The 16,350-nt window shown below is 60.8% G+C and overlaps 1 protein-coding gene across 12 annotated transcripts in view; it reads left to right on the top strand.

The window, feature by feature from the left end:
• Nucleotides 1–16,350, top strand: part of IQSEC1 (IQ motif and Sec7 domain ArfGEF 1) — a 333,736-nt gene that overhangs the window by 217,797 nt on the left and 99,589 nt on the right. The window contains exon 1 of one of the 12 annotated variants that reach the window (XM_082345191.1): nt 3,157–3,571. The exons of 10 other annotated variants lie outside the window; for them this stretch is intronic. In XM_082345191.1, the coding sequence (XP_082201317.1) occupies nt 3,504–3,571 (68 nt within the window). In that variant the 5' untranslated portion in view covers nt 3,157–3,503. Of the gene's footprint in view, nt 1–3,156; nt 3,572–16,350 lie in introns of those variants that run through there. One more of the 12 variants, XM_082345186.1, reaches the window with a different exon arrangement.

The following is a 16,350-nucleotide window of genomic DNA, read 5'->3' as shown; positions in this document are numbered from 1 at the left end:
ACATGCCCAGCGGTGCCAGGGGCTCTTGACATGATGCTGACATGAGCTCACCGGTCCTGCAGGAGATGGCCCTGAGAGGTTAGGTCTCGCACCCAGGGTTACACGGTTCTGTGGCCTGGTAGCACTTATCTGTCACCACGGCCGGGAGGGGAGGGATGCTTGTCCCATTGCACAGAGGAACAAACTGAGGCTCAGCGGACGATGCGTGTAGGGACAAGCGCATCAGAGATGAACCAGGAGTCGGCCCCCGTTCTCGAGGACAAGCCACCATCGGCATCCAGGGAACCTCGAAGCACGTGGAGCCTCAGTGTCCTCATCCATAAAATGGGGATAATGACACCCGCCCCTCGGGGATGGAGGAAGCAGAGAGAGGACATGACAGGCGCAGTGTGGGAACGGTGGGGCAGCCCCCGCACACCCCCAGGCCACCCCACCGGGCCCTCTGCCATGTGACAGCCTCCACTGCCATCAGCCCTGGGGCCCGTATCAGGCCCGTGCTGGGCCGTGTGCAGCTCAGGTTCGAGGCTGGACCAGAGTGATGGCCATGGAGTGGGGCTGCCAGGGGTTCAAAAGGCAGATCGTCATGGGCCACCGGTGAAGGAGAGCGTGGGTGATGGCGCCTGGGTTGGCCCCTGCTGGGTGGGCCCATGGAGTGAGCTCCTCTTGTGCCCCAAGGGTTTCCTAAACCCTCATACAGTCTCCCCAGCCCATCCTCACCAAGGAGCAGCCTTCTGAGGAGCAAGTGGCTCCCTGGGAGCTGAGAAAGCCGTGCTCCTCCCCTGGCCTCAGTTTCCCCATCTGTAAAGTGGAGGGAGGGAAGCCCTAACTCGGTGCTGTTGGAAAGGAGATGGACCAGGTAGACACAGCCAAGAGGAGGAATGAAGAGTGGGGCCCAGGACCTCCAGAGCTTTTGGTGATGGGACAGGTGTGTCCTCCAGGACGAGAGGGACTTGAAGGAGGCCCCCGCAAGGGACTTGGGCCTCTGGTCCTAAAAATGGCACTCTAAGATCACCTCCAGGGCAAAAGTGCCAGGTACTCCCCTCTACTGGGTGCCTGCCATGACTGGTGTCTGGCACAGAGCAAGCGTGTGACAAATACTTCTCCCGCTGGGTGTCCCGGTGCTGAGCCCAGGACCAGGGGGTCTGCCCCAGAGCCTGGGGCAGTAGGACCCATGAGACATGGGAAATCAGAGCCTGGGGGCCACACAAGGCCTGGGGGCAGAGACAGAGAAGGCTCCAGCTTGCCAGGGACATGACAGGTCATGGATGGAAACCTGGGGACCAAGCAAGAGGCGAGGGGCTGGCAGAGAGGAGGGTTCAGGAGGACAGTCAGGAGGAGGAAGAGCTTGCTGCCACCACCTGTTACACCTCGTGACCCTGTGGGGACAGGGGCCCAGGCCGGGGGGGGTGAGTGAGGCGGTGGATGGCTGAGGGGATGGATGGATCGTTGGGGAAGTTGGATAAGAGGATAAATGGATGCATGATTGGAACAGAGGGAGGGAGATGTGTGTTGACATGTGAATGGTTGAATGGGTCCATGGATGATTAGTTGGACAGGTGGATGGGTGAATGGATGTGTGAATATAGGGGTGGGTAGAGATGTGTAGACAGGGGCTGCCCCCACCCACAAAAGATGTTGAGGAAACTTCCACTAGTAGGAGGACAGACCAGATAAACCTTTGAAGGGAGATCTTGCTCTGTGTGGCACAGGAAGTAAAGCCAGTATGAAAAGTGACAGGGAGGCTCTATCCAAGGGAGAGTTTCCCTAGGTCAGTGGAGGCCCATGATGAAATGTGCAACTTTGAGAGGTAGTGAGGTTCCTGTCACTAGGGGTATTCAAGGGTGTTCAAGCTGAGGATGGGCAGCCACTTCCCCAGAGTGCTGTGGAGGAGGTCCTGTGGCAGGTAGGGGCCTACTGTGGTGGTGTCTGATAACAAAGAGTGAGAATTTGGGTTCACGAGGCCCCCAGGGAGGCCATGGCCTTTGTAGAAGCCTATCTTCCTTTCAGATAAAAAGTTCTTTACTGGCTTGGGGGAGAGACAAGCGTGCAGCTACTGTCCTGACTGTGGGAATCGGGCTGGAATCCACAACAGAACTCCCATCCTGCACAGGCCAGGGCGGGGGGCCCAGGGACGGAACAAGGCTTTGACCCGGAGACCCGGTCAGGCCCAGCTCCATCCTCCCTGACTGTCTGTGGACAGGTGATGCCCCTCTCTGAGCCTCGGTTTCCTCGTGGGTGAAGTGGGGGCCCTGACGGCCGCTGGACATGATGGCACTGGCAGCTGGGTGTGATGCCTAGGGCTGCAGGGTGCCGGGGTCTGGGCCCACCTGCCTTCTGGAGGACTTCCTGGCGGCCGTGGGTTGGGAGAAGTGGGTTCTGGGAGCACTGACCTTGAGCTTGAGTCATTGTCCCCAGGGGCTTCGCCTGGGAAGCCCCGGCTGCCTGCCCTGGGCTGGGCCTGGGAGCAGCTGGCAGGGGGCGAGGGCAGAGGCTCCAGCTGGGGCCCTGCCTGGAAATGCCCCAGACGCGGCTCAGGCCCAGACCCCACCACTGCTGAGAGGGGCCCAGCCCTCCGACCCTCCTCCTGGCCCACCCGTGCACCCCGAATGGATCCTACGGCTCACATCCCACCTCCGCCGTCGCCTAGGTCTGCGGCCTGGGTGACTGACCGCCTCTGTGTGTGCCTCACTTTCCTCGCGTGTAAAATGGAGCTGATGATAAAATGCACCTCGGAAAGCAGCTGGGAGAATTGGATAGTCAGTTCTGGACCAGTGCTCGGGGTTCCATGAGGCCGAGGTCAGAGGGGTGGGGTGGTGGTAATTGAGGCCAAGGAGGGGTAAGCCACCCCCAGGCTCGTCACACAGCAGGGAGGTGGCCTGGCCAGGGCTGGAAACCCCATCTCCCCCACCAGACGGAGATCCTCGAGGGCTGGCGCTCTCCCAGGAAGCAGACAGCCCCTCTCCGCGTCCTGGCCAGAGCTTCGGTGGGCAGGGCTGCAGCGGGCGGGTGTTGGGTTTAGGCCTCTGGGGAGATGAGGGAGGATGTGGGCCCGCCCTCGCCTCCCCGCCCACCTCCCTCCTCGGGCTCAGCCTCTCCCGTCCCAGTCCCAGGCCGGCCTCTGGACGCAGGACCAGACCCTGCGCTCCAGGCGGACGCCCCTCACCCAGCCCGCCCTGAGTGACTCACTGCTCCCCTGGCCCCGGGCCACCGCCGTCTCCTGGCAGGAAGCAGGCGCAAGGTTGTGCAGGAGCCACGGGGTCTGGTGCACGAGGGCCGCTCAGCCAGGAGGGTCTGGAGCAGCTGCCCGGGGGCTGCAAGGCCGGCGGCTGAGACCTGCGGGGGCCTGTGGGGCCAGCGCTCCTCCTCCCCAGGCTTTGGTCTTTTCTTTCTTCTTCCCACCATGAAGAAGGAAGCGACCTGAGAGCCAGCCCCCTGGCCAGAGCGGACCAGGGCCGGAGGGCAGCGCCGTGGGCCCTCGGCCGCCCGCTCCCCTCTAGCCAGGCATGAAGGGCGGTGGCAGCGCTGTGTGGAGCCTTATGTGGAAGTACTGCATCTCCGTGAGGACCCTCAGGTACCAGGGGGCGTGTGTGTGTATGCAGCCGTGCCCGGCTGTCCCCCAGCGGGCAGAGGCAAGCGGTCACTGGGCTGGCCAGTTGCCTTGGCTCTACGAGGTCCAGGGCGGCCCGGCCTGGGGGAGCAGGGAAGGAGGCACGAAAGGCCACCCTGGCGCGCTCCTCCGAGCCTCTGATGGGGAGGGAGCGGGACAGTGGGCCAAGGGTCCGGGGTGCCCAGGTGCCCCGGAGGAGGCCTGGCAGGTTCGGCGTGGCTGGCAGTCTCCCCAACGTGCCCGGGAACTGCGCTTAACCACGGAGCACACCAGCCTCGGGCACATCTGAGTGACCTGGGCCCGTCCCCAGCCTCCCTTACTGTCGCCCCTCGGTGAGATGGGCTCAGAACGCGGGCAGGACTGTTTCACACTGTAGTCCACGCAGTCGCTGAGCCCGGACTTGGGCACCAGGCAGCCCAGGGTCACTGGCTTTTGAGGGTGAAGTGGCTTCACCTCTCTGGCCAGAGTTTCCCACCTGCAGATCCTTAGAGGCTCAAAGGGAGGATTAAGTGTGGGAACAGAGGGTGGGGCCTGGCACGCGGCCAGCGTTGGGTAAGAGGTAGCTGCTGACTTCCCCATCTGTGAGCTGGGGGGTGCCCGGAACCAGGTGCAGTGGGGGTGGAGAAGGAGGTAGAGCGGAGCTCCGCCCCTGGGGAGAGGGCACTCCCCCCCCCCCACCCCCAAGAACACCAATCCCAGCCCCACCCCCGGGTTGGCTCCAGCCTCAGCAGCTGCTGAAAGGGTTCAGAGCCAGGAGCAGCGACCAATGGATCCTGTGTGTGATCTCAGACAAGGCTGGGCTCCGCATCTGTCGAGGGGTTGGGAAGGGCTTAGAGGCCCCGCCTATTTGGATAACACCTTCCTTCGGGCATGTTTTTTACTTCAAGGGGAGGTTTTAGGAAGGATAAAGGATTGGAAGATCCTCCCCCTCTTTCTTCCAGCCCTCATTACCTGGCATGTAAACTATATAAACTTTCCCTTGCTTCCTTCCTTCCTGCCTTCCTTCCTTCTTTCCTTCCCAAAATATTTGTGACCACTTACATGAAATACCTACAATAAAATAAATAATAAAACATCAGGATCAGGAAAAACACAATTTAGAACAGGATGTCATGACCTAGCAGAAAAAAAAAAATAGAACAGAACAGAGATATGCAGGGTCCTGAGGTCCTTTTGTTGAGATGAAAATTGCTGAGCTTCCTAGCAGCCAAAGGGAAAAGGGAAACCCAGCCACCCAGGTCACTCTCACGGTGATAAGAAGCTATCATTTCCAGGACCACAGTTGTCTCTGCTGCTGGGGGAGAGTGTTTGGGACCCTGGGCCTCATCCTGGGTAGATGGGTGGGTGAGAGGCATTGCAGGGACAGGCCGTGGGCCTGGCTTTAGGGAAACAGGGCAGACAGTGAGGGCTGAGGCTTTTTCTTGTGTGGGGATGCAGGCTGGCTGTAGGAATGGAGAGGAAAGCTCACCCCTGGAGTGAGTCAGCAGCCGCTTGTCCCTCCTCAAACCCTGGGACAGACCTCCTCGGGCGGGCACCTTGGAGGCTAGGCCAGGCAGGGAGTGAGTCCCTGGGTGCCTTTCCCTGGAACCGCAGCAGGATTTTCCTGCGTCTTGTTCTTTCCTGCGGTTTCCGGGGATTGGTGCTCTGGAAACCTCAAGGGTTGTTTACAGGATGCAGTGGGCCCAGGCCTGGGAGGCCCTGCCATGCTCTGCCAGGGGCTCACCCGCTCTGAGGAGGCGCAGCCCAGCCTCATGGAGCCCTGCAGGCTGGCCTCTCCAGGCCTCAGTTTCCTCATGGTCAGGGTGGGAGTAATTGCACAGCCACCCGAGGGCTTGCGGGGCTCGAGGTCAGTGCCCACTCGGTGTTTGCGGGCACTGCTGGCCGTATAGAAGCAACAGGCAGGCCTGCAGTGCAGGGCCAGCGTGCACACTGGCAGGGTGGCCGCCTGGCCGTCAGTGACAGAGGACCGGCTTGGGGTGGGTGAGGGCACCGTAACTGGCCCTGGGTTCTCCCCAAACCCCCACTTAGCGCCCATAAGTACAGGGCGCTGTGTGGTCAGCAAGGAGGATGGTCCCGGTGTGGGAGGCACGGGGTGGGCTCCAGGCTTCAGCACACACACGCTGCTCTGTGCACCCCCACCCCATTTTGTTGGAGGGCCCCCAAGAGGGCGAAGGCCACTCCCTGAGACAGACAGACGGACAGACAGCTGGAGCAGGCCCTCGGCGGGATCCCAGCCCCCTTGGCTGCCGGAGGTGGGTGGGAGACCTGAGTCAGCAGGTCTGCGGCCCCAGGCGGGGCTGGCGGCAGCCACAGGGACAAATTGGAGGGTTGTGATCGACAGCGCATAGTTTTCCACTTGCGTCTTCAGATTCCGCTCCGCGTGTGCCGGTCGCCCTGGCTGGGGCGGCTCACGTCTGGAAAAGCGCGAGGTGAGTGGGGAACAGGCCGCTGGCTGGCCCGCCCTGGGCCTCTGCCCGGGGCCCCGGTGGCTGCAGCCGAGAAGCCAGTGACAGGATCCCTGGGACTTGGCTTGAGGTCCCTGAGAGGGGACCCCTGGGCTCGGGGCGTCTCCTGGACGGATCTCCCGGGAGCTGGGCACACGGCGTCCCAGCCAGCAGCGGTAGGTTGTAAGATGTGCAGTCACGGGCCAGATGCTGAACCTCTCGGGCCCGTTTCCTCGCCTGTAGAGTGAGGGGAGCGGTGCCAGCTGGGCGGGCTTCTGGGGAGATCCTAAGGGGGTTCTGTCGGCTCGGCACCACTGACCCCGTCCCCTGCCTTCCCTCCCGAGTGTCGAGTGTCCGTCTGCGTCCGGAGGACGGTGATGGAGTGCGGGGGAGGTCAGGCTTGGCAGTCAGGCCGCCCTGAGTTTGGAAGCAGCTCAGCCCTTTCTACCACGTGAGTGACTTTTAGGGTGGTTCTGAAATTAGCTGAGTCGACGCCTGCGGGCCTGCCTGTGGGGTGGGTGCCACGTGCATCGGTCTCTGAGCGCCCACCTCCGGGGTGGGGCCCTGTCTGTGACAGCCCCTCCTCTGCGCTGCAGGTAACCCTCAGCCTCTGGGGTCAGCCCGGAAAATCACTGGTGCACCTGGCATTATTTGGGGAACGAGAGATTGCTTTGTGCCCTGGGGGCCAGAAGGGCATTTGAGCTGCCGGGGGGCGGGGCAGCCCATTTGGGATGCAGACCCTGTCCCCGGCCCCTCCTCCGCTGTGGTGAATCTGGGGAGGGCTGGGGAGCAGCTGGCAGCCGAGCTCCCAGGGAGCTTCCCGGACAATTAGCCATCTGATGCCCTTCAGCGGGCGGCCTGCGTGCACCTCCTGGGGCGGGAAGCTCGCTGCCTCCCAGCCTGGGCAGCTCTCGGGTGTGGAGATCCTTTCCCATTTGGAGCTGGCACTTCTCTTCCTGTGATGCCACCCCCCACTCTGGGTTGGGGGTGCTGGCCCTGTGCTCAGGCCCCCAGCCCGCCTCCGCCCCTGTCCTGACACAGCCTGCAGTGGCCAGGACTCCCTGAGGCTGGGGACGGGGTCTCCAGTCTCCTCCTCACCTCCTTCTCCTGTGGACACACGCCAGGCTCTCCTGGTCCCTCTCTTGGCACAAGAGCCGAGTGCAGCCGGGGTGGGAGATCCCAGGCAGGGCAGAGGAGCTGCTGCCTCCTTGCTCTGGGCGCTGCCCAAAGCTCACGTGGATTCTTCTGGCAGCTGCTCTCCCCTCTCGTACGTGGGCCTCCCTGAGCCTCAGCCCTGCAGGCCTGCCCCCCGCCCCATCACACGCTGCTCCATCGCCTCTGTGCAGACACGCTGCATTCTCATGTCCACCTGCGAGGGGCACCATCCCCAGGGCAGAGGAGGAGGAGACTGGGGCTTCGGGTCTGGCGTTATTAGTTCCCTCTCGGGGTCACTGGGGAGACCTCTCTTGGTGGGAGCGCGCTTGCCCTCGGAGAGCTGGGCAGGGAGATGGCGGGGACCAAGCAACCCCAGCAGGTGTGGGAAAGGCTGAGCGCCTCCTGTGCGCCGGGCCCTGGGGATCCGGCAGTGAGTAGTGGAAGGCCAGGGTCTCATAGGGCTGAGGTTCGGACGGGAGACAAACAGTAAAACAAATAGATGAAGAGGTCTTCAGACAGGGATTCAGGGAAGAGGGTTAAACTGGGAGGCGTGATAGAGCGAAGGGGCAGGAGGGGCCACATGACCTGGGTGGTCCAGAAGGGCCCTTCCCAAGTGTCCTTCAGCTGATGAGTGGGTCCATCCGTGCAACGGGCTGTTATGCAGCCGTGAAAAGGAGTGACGTGCTGGTACACGCTATGACACGGACAGACCTTGAGAACACCAGGCTGAGCGATGTGAGCCAGTCAGGAAAGGCCGCAGAGTGTGTGGTTCCACGTGCACATACGTCCACCAGAGGCAAGTCCGCAGACACAGGAATAGACTAGTGGTTGTCTAGGCTGGGGCGGGGCCGAGAGGGACTGCTTAATGGGTGCTTCTTTCTGGGATGATGAAAATATTCCAGACTTAGATGGTGGTGATGTTTGCACCACTCTAAGTATACTGAAACCATTGAAGTGTACACTTTATTTTTATATTTTTTATTTTTTTGGCTGTGCTGCAAGGCATGCAGGATCCTAGTTCCCCGACCAGGGATCGAACCCGTGCCCTCCACAGTGGAAGCGTGGAGCCCTAACCACCGGACCGCCGGGGAAGTCCCGTGAATTGCACACTTTAAATGGGTGAATTTTATGGAATGCGAATTGTATCTCGATGAAACTGTTTTAGAACAAGACAAAGAAAAGAAAGGCCTGTGTGAGGGGGTGGCCTTGAGTTGAGAGCTGCAGGAAGGAGTGAGCTTGTGCAGAGCTGGGGGAGAACTAACGTTCCAGCAGCGAGCACAGCAGGTGCAAAGACCCAGAGGCGTAACATTAGAGACAAGGGTCAGGGAGGGAAGGAATGCGCCATCCCCAGGGTCCAGGACCAGATTCTTTTGAGGACTTGAGAGTTGACTGAGGTTGGAAGAGAGACAGGGCAGGGTTTGAAGCAGGATAATGACATGACGTGCTTTCTGTTTTAAAACAATCACTGCTGCGAGGAAATGAGACAGTGGAGGGGACAGGGTGTGGGCTGGCGGGGCTGGAGAGACCAGTCAGGAGCTAGATGACGATGGATACTCCAAGGAGACAGACTGGCAGAAGGTGGCAGTGATCGGTCCCACAGTGGGGAAGGCTTCCTGGAGGAGGGGCCTGGGCAGGGCCTCCAGGAATGGGGGATGGGCCGGGCAGTGGCGGGGAGTGGCCAGGGACTCTCCAGGTGACCCCACTGGTGTGGGCACGGGGAGTTGAACGTGTGGAGGCCTCAGAGACCCGCCCGGCCACAAGGAAGGCAGGCTGACCGCCCGACCCCTGCCATGCCCGATCCCCTGTGGGCTGAAGCAGCTTTCAGAGTAAGTAGGGTAGTGTCCTCCAGGGCCACCTGTCATATGCCTTTGTCCTGCCTGCTCAGGCTGGCCCACAGTGAGAGTGTTAGCTCCGTGTGGCCAGAGACCCAGCCGGGCCGGCGCTCTGAACAAAGCAGCCTCGACGAAACTCGAGTGGCCCCGAAACGCGATCGGCCACGAGAGACCGGCCAGGCAGGAGGTTGTATTATTTATTGAGCAGAGCCCCTGGGGCCTGCCTGGTCTGGGGCCCCTTGGACGCGCCAGACCTTGAAGGAGCCCACTGGGCAGTGTCCGGGCCCTGTCGGGGGCGGGCGGGGGCCCCAGGGTGCCCGGGGCGTGGTTTCCTGGATGCCGGCTGAGCAGGGAGGAAGTCGGTCAGGCCCTGCGGGGGGAGGGCCCACAGCTGGTCCCGAGGGGCCGCGGAGGCAGGCAGGGTGCCGGGGCTCCAGGAAGACCGCCGCCCTCTCCCTGGTGACACTGTGAGTACCCACCGCCTGCCCAGGAGCAGGGAGAGGGGCTCGGCCACCTGGGTGACCTGCGACGGGCCGCCAGTGTTCGGGGCAGCGGCTGGGGTGAGGGTCTCTGGCGCGCTCGTTGGGGTCTTGGCTGTTTCTTGGAACTGTTTTTTGTGCCTTCTCACTGCCTGGGTGGTGTGGCCCGGCTGGCCCAGGAGCCCCAGGTGTTTCCCCACAGCTGCCTGGAAGGGCGGCCACGGCTGCGGGAGGGAAGTCCGCTCGTTCCCCTGGGGGTTAGACCCACCCCACGCCCTGGAGGGAGGACGGCCAAGGCCCCTCAGCCTACCTGGGCCGGTTGGTTCTCTGCCTGGGGCCCCACGACCCCCCCCCCCCCCCGCCGAGAAAGAGGGACTCTGGCCCAGGCGCACTTACAACCAAGTGAACTGAGGCCCCAGAGGCCCCCAGAGTGTGGTCGGTGCATCCCTCCCGCTCCCTCGCCCTAGGGGCACACACTTGGAGCACGGGGAGGCTGGGCCAAGGTGGCAGGAGGCTTCCCCGGGCTCTGGGACCCGGGCTTCCTGTTTGTCAGTCCATCAGGGTCAGCTTTGTCCCGAGAGGACACTGCCTGGGCAGGTCCCCCCCCACCAGCCCCGCAGTGGCCCAGCGCGTGTCCCCTCGGCAGCCCCCAGCCCCGCCGACAGCTTCACCTTCTTTCTGAAATGGTCCAGCGTGGAGCCATGAGGCTCTGCAGAGCCGGGGCGGGAGGGGCTCGGGGACGGTCCCGGGTGGGGGGGCAGCTCTGCACACGCAGGACGAGCAGCTCGGTGAGGCGCTGGTGCCGTCCCTCGGGAAGTCCCCTTCGGCGCGCTGGGGACCTGGGCCACCTGCCCCTCGGGGAGATTCCCCGCCGTGTCCTGCTTCCCCCTCCAACCCTCACAGCAACTGGGAAGGAGAATGGCTGTCGCCTCTGGTGACGTGAGGGCGTCCGTGCGGCATCCCCCGGCCGGAGTACGTAGGGGAGCTGGGGTTTGAACCTGGAGCTACCCCCAGCCCCTCGGTGCATCGTGCAGCCTCTGTCGGGGCAGGAAGTGCAGGGGACAGGGGTCAGTGATCCCATGACGACCCCATTGCTGGGTCTGTTTCTCCCTTTGCAGGGGTTGGACGCCAGTCCTGAGGAGGGGCTGCTGCCCCATGGGCCCCCAGAAGCCGGGACTGGGGTGGGGGAGGCTTGGCTGCAGGAGTGAGAGCTCCAAGGCTGCCCTCTGAGCTGGGGTCAGCGAAGGCTTCCTCTGACCCATCCATAGAGCTGCCTGATGGCCCAGAGGGCCAGGGGTCACGGAGGACCCCAGCGGTCAGGCCGCTCAGAGCCCAGGGCTCCGGCCCCCGGCTCGGCGTCTCCAGCGGTGAGCTGCTTCCGCTGGGCTCCAGGGCACAGCTGCGGGGCCTGGCCAGGTTGGTGGACGCCGGTCCGGCCGGGCAAAGGCCACCCCGAGGGCAGGCGGGGCTCTGGAGCGGCGCTTGTTCTGGTGCCTCGGACAAGCTGCTTTCACTCCGGAGGTGGACTGTCCTCGCCGGCGCACAGGCCATGGAGCCAGGAGCCAAGCACCCCACGACTCCGTGCGGTCTCAGCACCTCGCTCGTCCATAAGTTCAAGGATTCCACTTTTATTGAGCACCTACTGTGTGCCGAGCACTGTGTTGTCTGGGGATCCAAAAGGGACAAACGAACCAGGTAAAAAGGCAGGGGAGGGGGATGGATAGCAGGGGAGGGGCACCAGGGCGGACGTGATTTATTTTCATAGGTCCACGTGGCCTATTTGAAGCAAAGCCAGCTAGCATACCAGATTCATGATGTCACAGTTATCAATGCTTAGGATGAAGCAAAGCTAAAAAATCAAGAACACGTAGGTAGATGTGAAGTTGATTTGGAGAGCAGGTGGCGGGCACAGAGGGCCCGAGTGGCGCGGGGTCGTGGGTGTCCGGGGCTCTGAGCAGAAGCGTGGCGAGCGGGGCTGAGCTTCGCGTCTGCAGCCGGGCCCTGAGGAGGGCTGTAGGGCTCCAGCCGCTCCCTCTCCTGAAGCTTCTAGAAGTCCCCAGACCAAGTCCCAGCTGTAACGTGACCCTCCTCAACGTGGCTCTGCTGAGATCGGTCCTCGTGCCCAACCATCCCTCCTCCTGACCCTCCGAGTGAGTGGGTCGCGGCTGTGTAGACGTGAGGGTCTCATAACCCTGGCTGGGGTCCCGGCTCTGCACCCCTGCCTGTGGGGGCCAGGTCAGGCTCCGCTCGCTCGAGCATAGAAGGAGACTGCTTCGTGGTCACCAGATACATTCAGGTCTGATGGGCGTTCCTTCCCTGCCACACCTTGAAGAGCCCACATCCTCGGAGAGTTTTCCTCGGGCCTGGATACTTTCCAGGTGACCCTTTCCCCCGGGGCATGGCCTGGGGGGGACACGGAGTCCACGAGCCGCCTCGGGCCCATCTCCCAGAGGCCTGCTGGCCCCATCCTGTTTGGAGCCCCTCCCCTGGGCTTGGAGTGAGCTGGGGCTATGCAGGACCCTCACCCACACCATCAGAGAGCCAGAGCATCTCGGCCTTCAAGACCCCTGCCCAGAAGTGGGGCTACTGCCACGGCAGGAGGACCGGCCAGGCGTGGGCAGGGTGTGCCTGGAGCTCCATGTGGCCCCCGAGCTGGGGCGGGGGTCTGCTGAGCACAGCATCTGCAGGCCGTCCGCCAGGTGAGGGCGGGAAGGAGGGTCCACACCGTGGCCTCCACTCCGAGTCCCGCCCCCCATGTGGGCCAGGCAAGCGTGAGGCATCCTCTGACCTTCACTGAGAGTCTGTGAAGGAGGGGTCGGTAGCCGCATTCGATGGATGAGCAAACCAGTGCCCAGAAATCCCTATCAGCGTGACATCACCTGCTTCTAGGAAACAGGTGAGAGGGCTATGGCCCGGCAGAGCAGGGTGTCTGGGCTGCACCCAGAGTGCTGGGCCTGGACGCTGGGCTGTGGTCAGGCTGCTGAAGCAGGCTGAGAGCCCAGACTTTGGTGTGAGTCTCACTCTTCTGCTTTCTTGGATATGTGACCTTGGGTGCTTCAGGTCACCTCGCCAAGCCTCATAGTAGAGGACCTTCTAATTGCAAGTGACAGAGAAATCCAAAACAAACAGGCTTATGCATTGAAGGGGCTCCTCTGGCTCATGGAACTGAAAAGTCTATTGGTAACTAGCTTCAGGAATGGCTGGATCCAGGAGTTCAATTTATGTAATGGGTTTGGACTTTTCAACCCTCACCCTGCTTTCTCTCTACTGTCTTCATTTTGGCCTTCTCCATGTGGGTGCCTGGCGTGTCGGGAGTGTTCCCCAACCCTGCGACGGGCCGGCTGCAGGGCCAGGCTGTGGCAATCCGCATGCTGTTTCTGTCCTGGGATGTTGACAGTGCCCTGGGGGAGATGGGACAGGAAAAGAGGAAGTTACGACACAGGCAATCAGAGCTGAGCAGGGGTGAGCTCCAAGGCCTGTGGGAGCCCAGAGGAGGAGTGTCAGAGTTTACATCCGGACGGGTTCCCCAAAGGCTTCCTGGAAGAGGTGGCAGCTCAGCTAGACTTTGAGGTCTTGGAGCTGGCCTGGGGAATGAGAAGTGAGGGAGCAGGAGCCCTGGGGTCCAGTCTGGGGCTCAGGTCAGCGCAGGATCCGCACACGGTGGGGCTGACCTGGCTGTGCTGGGTTCTTGGAGTTCCTACCCAGGCTCAGAGGTCAGGATGCCTGGGGGGTGGCGGTGAGGGAGCGACAGGGCCTGCATTTGGGTGATAGATGGCCCGGCTTCTAGGCGGTGAGGACAAGAAAGAAAGAGCACTTAGTGAGCACCTACTGTGTGCCTGTAACTTTCCATCTGGCCTCGTTCTGGCCACACAACAGCCCCTGGAAGCTCCTCATCCCCTCTTTGCAGAGGATGAACCGGGTGCTTGATTAGAACAAGCCTTTTCTAAATAAGCCAATCAGTCGTATTTCCCTGCAAAGTTAGAAGGTGCTGCTCACCCGTTGGCCGGGCTCAGCGGCCTCTGCCATCAGGAGGCTGCAGGGCTGCCCCGTGGCAGGGTCGCATGGGGAAGTCACCGTGTTCAAAGCAGTTGTGTGTTGAAACAGCTTCCCAGAAGACTAACCACCAGGCCTCCCATCACACTGGCAGCAAACACGGTAAATCTGAAACCCGATGCCTGCAAAACAGGGGCGCGTCAGAGCCAGAGGCCAGGTGTGAATTGTGAAGCCAGAGACCCCAGCGCCGCAGCGGGTATGGACGACCACCCACTCCGAGCAGCCAGGAAACCAGCTTGATTCTGAGCTTTAAGCGGCGAATTTTTAAACCCCTTCTAAACTGCTCCTAAAGTGTGTTCACGGGCGGCTGAGATAAGCCAGGGTGGGAGCAGGAAGATGGAGGGTCAGATCCCAGCTCCCCCTTTGTTCGCTGTGACTCCTTGGGCACCCCCCTGTACCTCTCTGAGCCACAGTTTCCTCCTCTGCAAAATGAGGATAGCATTTCACAAGGTGAGGATTAAATAACATTATACTTGGGCGTGTCCATGTGTGATGACATAGCAGTGGCTCATAAAGGTCAGTGATTACCTTGAGTAAAACTACTGTTCTCAGTTTGACTGTAACACTTTTTAAATTGTCGTTTTTGCAACCATGGATTTGAGCCAAATGGGAAATTGTTTGGTTCCGGGTATATATGCCCCTTGAGGGCAGGCACCAGGCCAGTGAGACCTGAAGTTCAGGAAATGCACTTGGTGAGTTAAGAGCAGATTTTGAATTTGTCAAATCCCAAGTCAATCCAGGGTGTTCTTTTCCTAAAAGATCCAGTGAGACAAAAGAAAAACACTAGTGGACTTTGCCCGAGGGATATAATCAAGAGTGGCGGCAGGCCAGAGCTGGATGGCAGTGGCTCTTCGGGGGTGGGGGGGGTGGCATTTAGGAGAGGTTTTCAGGGAAGCAGAGGCATCTGAGCTGGGTCTGGAGCATGAGTAGAACTGGGCAGGTGGAGAGGGAGGAGATGGTGGGTGGAATCTGTAGGTCGAGTCCCCGTGTGTTTGGGGAGCAGCAGTCAGAGTTGGGTGGTGTTGGGTCTGGAAGGGATGAGGGCCAGATTGGGGCCAAAAAGGAAGGCAGGTGGGCCGCGAGCCCGGAGTGCTGCGCTCTCTCTGTGGGCACAGAGGCGCCATCAGGGCTTTTGAGCAGGGAGGTTAGATTAACCAGTATTCTTTCGGTGGCAAGTGATAAAAACAAACAACAACCCAGACTGGCTTAAGCTGAAGGCTGAGTTTATTGCCCTCTACTTCTGAAACAGGGCTTCAGGTACAGCTTGATCCAGGAGCTCAAACTATGTGTCAGAGACACTGGTGTCTTTTTCTCTTCTTTCCCGACTTCATTCCCAGGCAGTATCTCTGCTCGTGATGGGACTGACAGCTCCAGGTTTACAATAGTCTGACAGCTAATGATCCCAACAGAAACGGTTGCAACAAACTCCCACTACAGTCTTGGGTCACATGCCCATTCCTGGACCAGTCACTTTGGTAAGGGGGCGGAGTACTGTCAAGTTAGGGCTGGAGTCCATGGACACAAATTAGATAGACTAAGAGTGGAGGAGGGGGATCCCCCAGAGAAAACTGGGGTGCCTTACTGGAAGTGAGCTGGGAGGCTGGGCAGGCTCAGACATCCAGCCTCCCCACTGTGATCTGATAAGACCCTCCAGGCGCTGTGCTCGGCGACTTGACCTGCATCATCCCTTCCTGTCAGCACCATAGGCTAGGGTTTCTTACGATCCCCATTTTGCAGATGAGAAAACCAAGGCTTAGGGAGATAGTCACTTGCCCAAGTTCACATCATTAACAAATGGCCTCACACCTCAAATCATCCTGACCCCGAAGCCCAGGCTCTTAACGATCTGCTCCGCTGCCTCATGGTAATCAGATCTGGGTTTGAAGAAGATGCCTCAGGACCTCAGATGGAGGACGGATTGCAGGGGGGACCGGAAGCAGAGGATGGGCAGGAGGCTGGTGCCACGCAGGCAGAGAGGAGGGCAGTCCCGAGGGATACAGCTACGGGGCATCTCAGCCCCCTGGTCCCAAAACACTGCCAGCCCAGCTTTCCTGTGATGTTTCCTGAAGTAGAGAAAATATACAGTGATATGTGAGTATGTATGCACACATATATATGTGTGTATTCATTATTGTGCCTCCTGGTCTCGGATTGGGGCGATCTTAGCAGGAGGGTGTGAGGTGTGAGGCTCTGGGGCTGGAGGCTGGCTTTATGCTCCTGCCAGGGTCACAGGCGCACTTCCGGGGCAGTTTCCGGAGGAGGCGGTCAAAGGGAGGTGACCACCCACCTGGCATAGGGCCAGGGTGGGGAGTGGGCGGGATGGGGAAGCAGCCGCTCCTCACTTCCCTTTTCAGCCCTAAGACTTCCCAGGAGAGAGTCCCGCCCCCCTGATGACATCACACCAGGTCAGAGGTCATCCTGCCCACACTTTCCTTGCACAAAGAGGAAACCGAGGCATTGGGGGCACAGCGTGTTCTGCCTTGCTGTCGCCACTTGGGGAAGTCTGGCGGCGTGAGTACCAGCCCTAGATGGCCTGCTGCCTTGCTTTGTGACCTAGGGCAAGCCACAGAGCTGCTCTGGGCCTCAGTTATATCTGCAAAATGGACCTATGATTACCTCACAGAGTGGGCAAATGAGAAAACCTTGAAAGGACCGGGTGCGGTGCCAGGCACCTCACAGGTGTCAGTGAATGTTGGCTGTGACGATTCCTTCCTTTGCATGGTGAACTCAGAGGAACGAACAGCTATAGATCCCCCGAAGCTGGGCCCAAGATCCAGCTC

This window comes from Balaenoptera borealis (assembly GCF_965194805.1).
Source record: "Balaenoptera borealis genome assembly, chromosome: 12".
Taxonomy (NCBI): domain Eukaryota; kingdom Metazoa; phylum Chordata; class Mammalia; order Artiodactyla; family Balaenopteridae; genus Balaenoptera; species Balaenoptera borealis.
This window is presented reverse-complemented; position numbering and strand designations above follow the sequence as displayed.